Genomic DNA, 13109 nt, shown 5'->3' on the forward strand with positions numbered 1-13109 from the left:
TGTTCTCCTCCCCACGCGGATGGTTTGGTCAGGCAGGGAGCACCAGCCGGGGTGTCCCTACAGCTGCTAAATCAGCCACCAAGTCCCTCCTGCCAACAGCAGATGTGTCTGTTTTCTGCCAGGAGCTTTGTGGACAGTTGTCCCGAGTCAGAGAAAGAGGCAGGAAGACAGACAGGCAGAGAGAGAGACAGAGGGAGAGAGAGAGCGAGAGAGAGATAGGCTTGTAGAAGCTGAGACTCTGAGGATGGTAGTTGACCATCCCAAGGAAGCGCCTCCGGTTGGGTGGGTTAACGTTACCTGGCAAACCAGTGGGAGTCAGCTCTACCGGCGGGGACCTGCCAGCCAAGCTAGCGGGCAGGCAGAGGCCAGTTCTTAGCTTAGAATCAAAGACCCCCCCAACAGAGGCTCACCAAGGACAGGTGTCTATCAACCAGTGGCCTGGACTACTGAGTGGGAGCGTGTGTCGCTAGAATCACAGAACAAGGAAGGAGGATACACTTTTGCAGGAAGCCTATGGGGACTGTGCTGCTGGCTCATTATCAGCCCTAAGGAAACGAACCCTGTTTTTACCGCAGTGGGTCCATCCCTTGTGAGAGTTCATTATGAGATTCTGCACAGCCCCCCTGGAGCGGCAAACAGGAATCTCCCGTTTTGCTTTGGGAGGTGAAGACGGGAAGGGTTAAATGGGTACAGTGAGATCCCAGCAACAGTAGATCTGAAAGCAGGATACACTCTTGACTGTAACTATAATTAGAAGTAGATCTGGAGAGGTCCGCACTGGCCGAGCTATAGGCTGGCAGAGTTGTGACCCATGGCTGTGCCTTCTCTTCTGCCGCCAAGGGGAACAGAGGCCACATCAAATGCTAGACTCTAGAGTATGGTTTCTCAACAGCACTGGCATTTTGGCCGGGTCCCCATGCCCCCTCAGTGGACATCTGGCAATGTCAAGTGACATTTTTGGCTGTCATCCCTGGGGGTACGACTGGCATCCAGTAGGTAGAGACCAACGCTGCTGTTACAGATCCTGCAATGCCCACAACGCAGAACTATCAGACCCAAATGCCAACAGTGTTGGGGTTCAGAAGCCCTGCTCTGGGACCAACCTGCACACATCGGACACATACAATATGGAGAGCCAGGGAAGAGACCCACAGTAGAAGGACCCTCGAGCTTGGCTGCTTCAGTACAACATGGTCCTATCACACTCGCCCCTTATATGTGGTTTCGCTTTCAGCTGACTGCAGACCAGAAGCCGAGGACCCTCCTTCTGACGTGTGGTCAGAGGGTCAGAGTGGCCTCATGCTACATCATGGACCTCTGTCATTTCTCCTCGCTTCCTCTCACCACGTGGGCTTGATGTCAACTGACATCATCACGAGGAGAAGGATAAGGACAGGACAGTAAGGCACTGTGAGAGAGGGAGAGTTCACATTCACATAATTTGTTTTTAATTTAATTTATGTTTTTCATGTTCATGTAATTTCTGTGACCGTATGTGGTGATAGAATTGTTCTACTTTATCATTAGTTATCCTTGTTAATCTCTCACTGTGCCTGATTTCTAAATTAAACTTCATCACAGGGATGTGTGTATTGGAAAAAACACAGCATAGACGGGGCTTCGTACTGCCGCCAGTTTCAGGCATCCATTGGGGGTCTTGGCACGTATCCTCTGCAGATAAGGGGGAATGACTATACTTAAGAGAAGGTTCTAGAAGCCAGCAGTTGTATTTTTAGCCTTGGGTGGGTAATGGAATCCGGTTGGCAAGATGCCTTTCTCCTCCAACTTCCTGATTCTTGGCTAGTTACTATAATGCCTGGAGAGCTAAAGTTTAATGATCTAGTTTCCATCTTTACCCTTAGCTGACCCCAGGAAAATACTGAGCATTTATTTATTTACTTACTGAAGTGTATTTACTTTAAAAAAAAAAAAAAAAAAAGATGCTGCTTAGCTATTCATGATTGTATCACTCTTGGTCACTGAGAAAGGAATGTCACCCTTCCAAGTTTCTGGTCACAGGATCACACATGGCCAGGCATGGGCGCATACATATAGCTGTGTACTGAACGCAAACCAGCAGTTATCCTTTGCAGCTGGTGTCTCCCTGACATCACATATGTGACATACGTACCAGATTTCGCCCAGACAGGACTTCTAACAAAGCCATTAGGATTTTGCCATCTTGTATGTCAACGAATAAATCTTTAACTTCTAGAGGTGGGTTGCACTGTTGAAGAAGCAGAAAAAAGAAGCTGATTAGTGGCCTGTGTGATCCACCAAACTGTGCCCGAGCTGCAGGTCTCCCCCAGGAGAAGACTTCCATGCATCCAAATCTGGGTACAGGCAGTCCCCGGGGGCGGGGGGAAGGCACACCTGGGCTGGTGAACCATGGAGGAGACTTGGCACCAAAGGGCTGATCACAAAAGGGACCTTGGAGATCCCTGGGACCCTGAGATCTGGGACCCCCCCATCCCCATTACATTGCATCCACACTTCTCCTTAAGGGGAGCAAGAAAGGGTATTATCACCCTCCATAGAATAAAATGATTCTAGCAGGACTTCCAGGAACTTACCTAGGATAAGCCCTTCACTTTAGATTTGGGGAAACTGAGGCTCAAAGAGGTTAGGTGACACCCGCAGTGTTTGGGCAGATCTGCTCTTTTGTACCATCAGTCCTGTTCCTTCATCAGGACACACTGGCTGCCCGCGGGCGCTGTCCAGACCCACGCCACGATGCCATGATGCTGAGTCAGTGACCCTCTGGGCCTCAGTGCCAGTGTCCACAAGGATTCCCCGCCTCCCCCACTGTTCCATCTCTGAACGTGACCATCCTGACGTGCCAGTTGACCCTCATCAATCTTCAGTCCAACTCTGGAGGTGGCGGGACCCCTGGCGGAGGGAGCCAGGAAGGCAGCGAGTGTGTGTGACTCAGCTGTGGTGAGTAGGGGCCGGATGGACAGACTGGACGGCTGGCTCAGGAGGAGAATCCCTTCTCCGCCCCCACCCCCACCAAGTTCGTAGGCCTGTTAGGGACGCAAAGGTTGGGAGGCAGTTTATCATAGGTGTTCATGTATATTTCTATGTTTAGCCACAAAAGTAATCCATGCTTCTTATTACAAATCAAACTAATTAAACTGTATAAAAATGTTAATTAGCATTCTGAACGCCACTCCCTTGGTTCTTCTCCAAAAGCCAGACTTCTGGAGAACCAGTGTAACCTCAAGATGCTCCTCTTACCTGTTCCACTAAGAATCAAGGGAGTTCTGAGTTCAAATCCAGGCTCTACCTTCAACAGGAACTGGGCCTTGGGTATTTTCCTTAATGTCCCTGGGCCCGACTGTCCTGGTCTGCGAGGTCTTAGACCCACACATAGGCTTCCCTGGGGCAACTCGGCCCCCACGATCTGCAGCATGAAGGAGGCCTGGGTGGGCAAAGCCGGAGGCTGCCTGGGGTTTCCTCTCTGGGCCTGGATGCAGAGAGATCCACTGTCTAGGTGAACCGTGTCCACCAGGAGTCTTGCTGGACGTGTGGCCTGGGGGCTCCCAGGGCTGCCTGGAAACTGTCAGTCAGAGGCCCCAGCACACAGATCTCCAAGCACGTTTTTCCTGGAACCCTGGCCTAGAGCAGAACAGCTTCAGGGTGTCCTATGGGGGACCTGGGAGTGCTGAGAAGGAGTCTTATCGCTGGCACCCCATGCTTTCATCAGAGAAGTTTAGCTCTTACTGGCCTTTCTTTCGGGTTCGAGGTTAACACTTTGCCTGAAGAAAGGTTGCTGTTGACCAAACCAGCTTGATAACAGGTCCTTCAACGCCATATGATGAGAACTTAGCATACAGAATCGCAGGGAACAGACTCTAGAAATGCACCTTTGTAATATACCCTCACCCCAGCGTGAATTCTCAGTTTAGTGTTTGGTTGTGGGGCTTTTGGCAATATTGCAACAGGTGAGGCCTGCTCCTGGGTACAATGAACGGGCTGTTCACGTGGGACATGGGACTGGGGGTGGGGCTGGTGGCTGGAAACCAGCCAGAGACTCAGGAGTCCGAGCAGAGCCTCGGAAACACGGAGGAGCTGTGGTCTGGGCACCTTTCCCTCCGGGAAGGCCTCCTTCTTCTGATAGCTTTGGAGGGTCCTTGTGTTCTTTTTTTATGAAGGAAGGTGGCATTTCCTTACCCCTTATATGAGCCCCCTGACCCCCTGTTAGTCCAAATACAGGCCAATTCCTCCTGCAGGTGCACAGAAAAGGGATCTGCTTTTAGGGCAACAGTGCCTTTTAACCACCAGGCAAATTATTTTCTTTGCAAACCCCCACCGCTCCCTGGGCACATTCCGCTCAGAACATGACGGCATCAGGTTACAGAGACTCTCGCGGAAATGTTATTCCTGCTAACGCGAGGCAGAAAAACGTGACGCCCGGACAAAACACCCCCTGATAGATGGACTAACAAATTTTCCAGGTACCAGCCCCGGCCACAGCCAAGCCTTGCTTGGGCGTCGAACCCAGAGAGTAATTTCCACCGACAGCGTCTGGAAGGGCCTCGGCAGCAGCAAATGGGGACTTGGCCGGAGGCCACGCGGCGGGACAGCAGCGGGAGACATTGAACCTGCTCCAGTGAAAACACGGCCGGGGCCCCAAATGTTCCGCGGGCTTCACGAGATCGGTATGGCCGAGTAAACAGCACCCCCAGGGCTTTCTTCATGATCTAACTCCTTTGGTAAATGAAGGAATTTTTCCAGAAGCCCCAGACTCTGTAAATATCTCTGACAGCCTTCAAATTGTAGTTAAGCCCAGGTCCCTTAGCGGTTCCCGGGTTTCCTTGACATGAAAGGTTGGTCTTGAAAGTCTCCAGGTTGGAAACATGGCTGTTAATTTCGCCCTGTTTATTAGGCATGGGTTTCAGGTGTTATCTGATTTATTCTCAGAGCGGGGCGACCCACCTGCCCTGAAGAAGGGACTGGGGCCTTGGCCAAGGAGACCATCCCTGATCCGAAAGGCGCGGACGGGGGCTCCCTGAGGCTGGGGAGTGCGTGTACGGGTATTTGCTGCATCACACTCTGTCCTTTTCAGTATTTACTTTTCAATTAAGAAAGAAAGAGAGAAAGAAAGAAAGAAAGAACTGCTATGGCTGCCCTCCATCCACCAGGAGGAATTTCCAGCTAACACACATCAGGCATTAATTTAGGAGTCCTGCGAACTTAGATTGGGGGAACGGTTTTCCTTTTTTCCAAAAATAACACTTCGCTTTATGAGCCCTGCCGAAAATGCACCAAGAGTCAAAACAACTGGCAAGTGATTTGTAACTCCGTATCCTGGGCAGTTCGGGAGCCCTCCTGGGTCCAGGGGACCCCACTGTGCAGGTGCGGGATAGAGGTGTGGGTGGTCAGGGGCTGCTTGGGGAAACATGACCGACCCCAAGGTCAATGGCACGAATTAGAATCTTGGTCAAGAGCTGCACTTCCGAAAAACCACTATTATTTTCTTGGCGATCTCACAGATTTCCCCTATGACCCCTTCTTCTGGGTTAACTACGGGCAGTCAGTAGCTGCCTCTGCACCTTCTAGGAGGACAGGAGAGAAGAAAATCCACACACCTAACCTCACTAAAGTGGGAGACTTGAACACTATCAGCTTTATAAGGAAACGTGCAGTGGGCTGCATCTATCGGGGGAACCACAAAGTGGAATTTAAGAAGAAATGATGGAAGGACACGCAGCCTGATGAATCAGCTGTCTCTTCAAATCATCTCTCCTCCCCCTGCCCTTGGCAAGTTAGAATGTTCCCTGCCTCGGGGGTAACTGGTGTGTGGGGAGGGCTCAGAGGGCTCAGATTTCCACCGGCTCCGGGCTGGGCTGGTTATCCACTCTCCAACCCGCCTCTCCTCTGCAGCTCATCCTTCTGTCTGTTTCTCAGGGGCTGAAACAGCCACTTCGGTTTTATGGTGACCGTGTGTGAGAAGCCTGCAGACAAATATGCAATCCCAAATTGCCTGGCCCCAGAGTGTCGGAAAGAAAAGGGGTAAAAGAAGTTGAACGTCAAGTTGAATACAGAGAAGAAGCCACTGGAAGAGGTTCCTTCTTGGTTTCAGGAAAACCATTTCAGGTCTCAAAAGCCTCTTCCCTCATTGGTAGCAGGAGGGGGAATGAGGGTTGTCACAGGGACTGAAGGAGACGTGTGATGCACAAAGCCAGAGGCACCTAAAGGGGCAGGTAATATCGTTGGTCGGTAGCGATGTTCTGTGATTAACAAGGGAATCTGGCTTTGTTACAAGGTGTTGAGTTCTTGCATAAATCAATCCAAAAACCTACAAATGACACTCACACAGAGGGTCCCCTACTGTCCCCCTAGGACCGGAAGCCCAGCCCTAGCCCCACCCCGGGTCCCTCTGTTCATGGAGGCATCTGGGGTGTTCGACAGTGAACGTCTTCAAACATGCGCTCACCGATTCCTATTTAAAGACAGACCCTTTCCTTCCGCAACTGGACTGATCACCCCACGAGGGCAGAACCCTGTCTTAACGTCCGTGTTCCCAACACAGAGCTGGACACTTGGCAGTGAAATGTACTCAGCAGATGTTTAAACGAACACGTGAAGAAAGCAACAGCCCAAAGCACCGAGCTACCCCTCCCCTCCCACCACGCTCCTGCACGGCCCGCTCACGGATGAATCAGTCACCGAACGAGAGCCCAAGAGCCCCGCTTACCTTCTCTAGATGCAGGTTCACCCAACGCGTGAAGGTCCTCTTCTGCACATTTTCCCTTTCGACTGGAAACAAAGAAATGCCATTAGCTGGGTGACACAGAACACGGGCAAAATGCTGCTCTCCTCTTTCAAAGAGGGGTTCCAGGCGGATGGCAGACGGACCCCAGCGTGCCCCTGTAGAAGGGAAGCCCTTCCCGGAACAGGGTCCGCGAAGGCTTACGTGGCACCTGGAATCCACTCTCCCCCAGCCCAACCTCACAGCCCCTTAACGAGAATAAAGAACCACGAATTCAGACACACAGAATGTTCTTTCCGGTAGGAAAACAGAGGCATGTGCCCAACATCACACAACCAGTGAGGTTATTCCCATTTTACTGATGATGAAACAGAGGGACAAACCGCTAATACGCAGCCAAGCTGGGACTCGGCAGCTGGATTCCGTGCGTTTCCCACTGACTCCTGAGCTCCGCAGGGTTAGCTGGCTTGGGACCCTGGGACCCTGGGACCCCAGGACACCCCCCCGCTCCCCGCACCCCAGCTTAGGCTGCTGCGCCCCTCAGGAAGCTTCCTTGAAATGTCTGAGCCAGAAGACTCTTGAGTTACTAAGTTCTGGATTTCAACATATTGGAGGAACATATCACATATGCTTAAAACCATTCCATGTTTCTTTAGCAATAAGAAAATGGGAGGCAATTTATCTCCCGGGGGAGCTAAGGGGCTCGGGTTCTCTGTAACCACTACGGTTCTTTTTCCATCTCAGCCTCATTATTAGGTAGATAGTGCTGCCCATAAATCAAATTTTAATATTGTGGCTTTCAATCTTTTTAATTGAAGAACCGGCAGACAGTAATTATGCACATTAACTGCTTTGTTCTCATTTTCCTCCTTTTCTGTAAGGAAAGGTCACTTAGCAAGCAGGTTTAAGAATTAAAGATCTAATTCCAGTAAACTGTGTTTTGTGGGTAGAAGAGGAGGAAAGGAAAAGAAGTTGATAGAAATGAGGGAGGGAGGGAGCAGGGCATTTGCTGAGGGCCATGGGCTACAGAGACTCAGAGTTTTCCAGAAGACTGGAGCGCACCCTGCCCCCAGCCCCACGTGGGACCTTTCTGCCTCTGCAGTGTTTGACATGGTATGGGTGTCCCATAGCTTGGCGGCCATTTCTCTGTTGATGGCACTTGGCAGTTTCCGGTGTTTCAGCGTCACAAGCAGTGTGGCAGGGCACATCCTTGTGTAAGTGCCCTTCTGAGGGGTTCTCTGGGCACAAGCGTATGAATGTATGTCTCATGCCTGACAACTGAAAGTGCAACCGCAGGGGCTCAGTGGTGGGCATATTTAACATTTTAATAGCTCCTTCTAAATTGCCCTCCCAAAAGGCTGCCCTCGTTTATACTCCCCCCCAACCTGTCTTTAAACAAGTTTATGGGATTGTAAAGTATTTACACACACATTCAAACACTCAGGCTGGTTTCTCCATATGGCTTCAGAGAGAGCAAAGTGCGTCCCCTGAAACAGAAGTGCATTCAGTGAAAGCCTGAGAGAACCTGGTTTGGACTGTTGGCTTAACTACGTGGAAGGCTACAAAAGAGGAAGTGGCTGTCTGTTAGTCTACGTATGCCTCATGTATCCGTCCAGCCACCCATTCGTCTGTCCATCTATCCATCCTTGCAATTATCCATCCATCCAACCACGTATCCATCCGTCCATCCATCCATCCATCCATCCATCTTTCTACCCACCACGTATCCATCTATCCATCCATCCAAACATGCATCTATCCGTCCATGCGTCTATCTATCTTTCCATCTATCCATCTAACCAACCTTCCTTCCTTCCTTCCACCCAAGTATCCATCCATCCGTCCATCCATCCATCCATCCATCCATCCATCCAACCATCCATCCATCCATCCATCCATCCATCCAACCATCCGTCCATCCAACCATCCGTCCATCCACCATGTACCCATCCATCCTTCCATCATTCCATCCTCCTGGCTGATATTTAGTCAGTGATCATTACATGCTAGGAACTATGCCAGACCCTGTGGGCAAAGTCAGAGATAAAGAACACATCCATGGTGGCACTTCTGGGTGGCTCAGTCTGGGTGGCTCTGCCCTTGGCTCAAGTCATGATCTCAGGGTCCCGAGATCGAGTCCTGCATCAGGCTTCTTGCTCGGCAGGGAGCCTGCTTGTCCCTCTGCTTGCTGTTCCCACTGCTTGTGCTTACTCTCCTTCTCTGACAAATAAATAAATAAATAAAATCTTTTTAAAAAACCACATTCGTGGAATCTGCACTCCAAGAATTCACAGCTAAGCAGGAGAGAAAACATGGAAGCTAAAAGGCACATATGAAGACAAAATAAATTACAAGTTTCCAGGCTGATAGGGATGAGAGGAGGTAATTTCAGACCCCGTGGGGTACTCCTCCAGGGGTCCTAAGAGGATCCCACAGTGGAAGTGAGACATGGAGGGGGCTCCTGCAGGCAAGGGCAGTGTCCCAGCCCTGCCCTGTCCCACAACCAATCTCGGGGAGGCTTCATTTCCCTTCCAGCCATGGCCTGTGGGTGAATCTTAGCACAGATTAGCTTGGACAGCAAAGCTGACCCACAGGAGGGCAACGTGATGACGGAAGACACCAGGGGACCATGAGACTAAGTCACAAATAACAGATGAGTCCCAAACTGAAATAGGGTATGGAGACTGCAATTTCTGGACCTGAAACTGGGACACATTGCTCAATACCCAGGAGAGAGAGAGACTGTGCGAATTTAGCCTGCCCCAGAATATCCCCTGTGAGCCACACACCACTAGCTGTGCAACCTTGGGCAAGTTCACGACGGCCAACACACCCTTGCCTCAGTCTCCCCTCTACAGGAGGAGGAAAACTGTGCCTTCCTCACGGGCATGCGGTGAAGATTCAAAGGCATCACCCCCACAAGGTTCCACCAGCAGCTGCTAAGGGAGGGCCACCTGCCCGGGCCTCACGGTCACACGGCACACCCGGGACCCGCAGTATTCCGTCTGTCGTCTCCGCACCAAAGTCTGACGCTCTTTCATGACCTTCTCCATTTCGAGATACCCTCCCCCACCCCACAGACTCGTTCTACTGCTGGCCTGCCAAGACTCCATAAACTTTATATAGTTTCCATAAATCCCGTGGCCCCTTTTTTCCTCCGCACCTATCACGTTGTAAAGGTGTAGGGAGCGATTCCTCTGGAAGGGGTCTGGCCTTTTCACGGAGTGTTTGTGGGGCCCAGAGTGGGGGTGCCGGGTAACAGCAGAGCAATAACAGAGCTATAAAAGCACCATCTCCAGGCCTGCCTGGCTGCCCCGGGTGCCCCAGTGTGGGGCAGGCTGGAGGAGGAGGAGGAGGAGCTCGCCAGCCCCGGGACCCACGGGAGAAAGGCAGAAAGGGAAGCCCAAGCTTTGGGCACGAAGCCACCGTCCCGAGTCCCACCCGCCACCCCTGGAGTGACTCTAGCCCCCTGCTTTGCCAAGAATAGACAATTTCAGGGGTGCCTGGGTGGCTTAGTCGGTCAAGTGTCTGACTCCTGATTTCGGCTCAGGTCACAATTTTAGGGTCGTGAGGTTGAACTGCACCTGCTTGGGATTCTCTCTCTCCCTATCCCATCTCACTCACACGCACACACGGTCGCTCTCTCTCTAAAAAAAAGGAAGAAAGAAAGAAAGATAAAAAGAATAGGCAATTCCAAAATGTGACCTTTCTCCCTTTTCAGGCCACCGGCGGCTGGTTCAGGAGTTGGGAACCACAGAGAGAGGGATGTTGGCTTGGGAGTGAAAATAGATTTATATTGTAGCCTTCTTTCCCTATATCCACACTTCCCTTAAAACTACTTCCTCTCTAACATTTCCTCCATAATATCTCTGCTCTTCCTCACCCATGAGAAAGGCCTGATGGTTTATCTGTCTATAAGCACATGCTCGTAATAAGAAAATTAAAATACAGGAAAGCATAGAGAAACAGATCTAAAATCTGTTGTTGAAATCTTATTATATCCAGAGATCACCACTATTGATAATTTACTGATTATCCTTCTAGAACCATGTGTGTGCGCGCGCACACACACACACACACACACACACACAGCTAAAGCATGAAGATACTCATGTACGCAACTTTAATGTGATCAGCAAATGCCTCGGTGTTTCTCAAAGTATGGCCCACAGATGACTCACACCAAGACCTTCCAGGGTGACAGTTAACACGCTAATTCCTGGACCCCATCCAAGACCTCCAGACTCACTCTTTCTGGGGCCTGGGCCTGGGCACTTGCATTTAATCAGCTTTGCTGGGTGACCACGTGGTACACTTGGAGAACCTGGATCTAACTGAGAAGAGACAATTGGCACAATCTCTTGGCTCTGTCCAGGCGGTGTCTGGCGTGCACCAGACCTGTTGCTGGGCACGGAAGGAACAGGCCGTCTGGAGCCTGGTACGTAGGTCGCCCTGGAGACCAAAGATAGGGGACACAGGTACGGTTCCCAGCTTGTCTTCTGGCAACAGGCCAAAAAAAAAGACATTTCTTGTTCCTTCATTGTCCAAAGGGCTCTTCCTGAGAGTGGCTTCAGTCCTGAATTCATACACCTCTCTGACTCCCCAGAAGATGAACCAGAATTTACTAGAAGGACTGCAGACCAGAACTCCCACAGGGGGCCTTCACTCTGCAATGTCCATTCAGACGTGTCAGCCGGGAGCATTTCTTTCCAACATCAGAGGCACTGCCTAGCGGGAGGCAGGAGGCAGACAGGTAGGCTGAGGCTTCATCGCTCCCCTCCGCCAGGCTGCTGGGCTCAGTGCTCCACACCCACCTCCAGGAAGTCCTCCAGCTTTCCTGCAGTCCTGGCCCTACTCCCCACGCTGGGCAGGCCCTATATGGGCTGAAGTCCCCTCATAGGCCTGGCTCCTGGCCAGTGCTCAAGGAGTGGGGGTGCCTCTGTCCCTGTGGGACATCTGGCAGCATCTGGGGACGTTTTGATTGTCACGGAGCGGAGGGGTCGACTGGCATCTAGCGGCTTGAAGCCAGGGACGCAGCTCCACACCCTACCGTGCTCAGGATGGCCCCTGCCACAGGGCAGATGTATCCAGCCCTGAATGTCAGCAGTGCTCAGGGTGAGAAGGCCTGGGGGGGTTGCCTATGGGACGCCCCCAGCAGGCTTCTGTCTCAGCCTTCCTGCCACAGAATACAAAGAAAAGCTCCAGCAAACAAGAGCTCTGCTGGTATCTTCCCGGAGAGACTCTGTTTACCCATCCATAGAATGGGGCTCATAGAGGGTGCAGGAGGGGACAGACAGAGGCAGGGGCAGGGACAGTGACGATAGGCCTTCCACGGGGCACAGCATTCAAAGGGCTCGGCCCAGCGCAGGGCACGCAGCACTGCGGAAACCCAGCTGTCCCCATTACTGCTCACCTCCCGGCGTGTGACGCATGTCGGGAACCGGACCTGCCCGTCCTCACCATTCACGGCCCCTCACGGGCACACGAGCTCCTGTATCCTTTAGTCCTTTAGCAAGTCCGGGACACAAGCTCCTTTTTACGAATCAACCTGGCGGTCGTGGAGGCCGCTCCTCTCGGTCTGGTCAGCGCTTGGGAGGCAATAGCAGTGGCAGTGGGGGGCGCACGGGGTCACACACCCAGGTCTGGGACGACAAGGGCATCTGGCAGGGGCGCTGCTACCCTGGCTATGGCTGGTGGGCTCTGCCTGTCTCCAGGGGGAGAGTCACCCACCCCTTCTGTCCAGGGGCAGGCAGGGTGGTGGGAGGGCCCCACACGTTCCTAGCATTACTTCTGTTTGGCGCAGGGGTAAGTTCCTAGCAGGTGGCCGCTCCCATCCGCCAGGCACGGGACAGATGCCCATCTCAGCTCCAGGGGACAGCTGCAGCCCCCCACCGGGGACAATCTCTAGGGCTTCCTCAGGTAATAATCTGATCCAGAAAGCCTTCTACCAGCAGCCTCCTGAGAGGCTTACACAGACTCTCGATTCCTGCCAAATATTCCTCTTTTTATCCACGGCTCAGACCCGCTCTCCACTGAAGTGTCCTCCTTGGCTCACATCGCCCGTGCCACCCGCCCGGAGGATCTTAAACAGAGACGGAGAGACAGCTCCCTCTCTCTGGTCTCCCCGTGGACGGCCAGCAGCCCATGCAAGGACATGTCCCGCCCGCCCCCACCCCCAGAAGCACCCTGAGAAGCCAGTGCTCCGGCAGATCCCGCTGGCCCCTGGTCCTCCTGCTGCTGGACCCCCGGGAGCTCCTGGCCACCCCGTCTGGCTGTGGTTTTGCTCCTTTCCCGTCTTTCAACACCTCCCAGAAACACAAGCTCATTACATGGCCCCATGCTGGTTCACTTGAGAAATAAAACTCAGAAACAAATTAAACAGCAATTTCTTTTT

General features: G+C 52.2%; 1 protein-coding gene across 7 annotated transcripts in view; it reads right to left on the reverse strand.

The window, feature by feature from the left end:
* The window catches only part of CLMN (calmin), a 106282-nt gene that overhangs the window by 27000 nt on the left and 66173 nt on the right, over positions 1–13109 (reverse strand). For all 7 annotated transcript variants that reach the window (XM_032345176.1, XM_032345174.1, XM_032345175.1 and 4 more), the window contains exons 2-3: positions 6701–6762; positions 2132–2227 (exon numbers count right to left, since the gene is read on the reverse strand). In XM_032345176.1, coding sequence (XP_032201067.1) covers positions 2132–2227; positions 6701–6762 — 158 coding nt within the window. The remainder of the gene's footprint in view (positions 1–2131; positions 2228–6700; positions 6763–13109) is intronic.

Source organism: Mustela erminea, chromosome 5 (genome assembly GCF_009829155.1).
Source record: "Mustela erminea isolate mMusErm1 chromosome 5, mMusErm1.Pri, whole genome shotgun sequence".
NCBI lineage: Eukaryota > Metazoa > Chordata > Mammalia > Carnivora > Mustelidae > Mustela > Mustela erminea.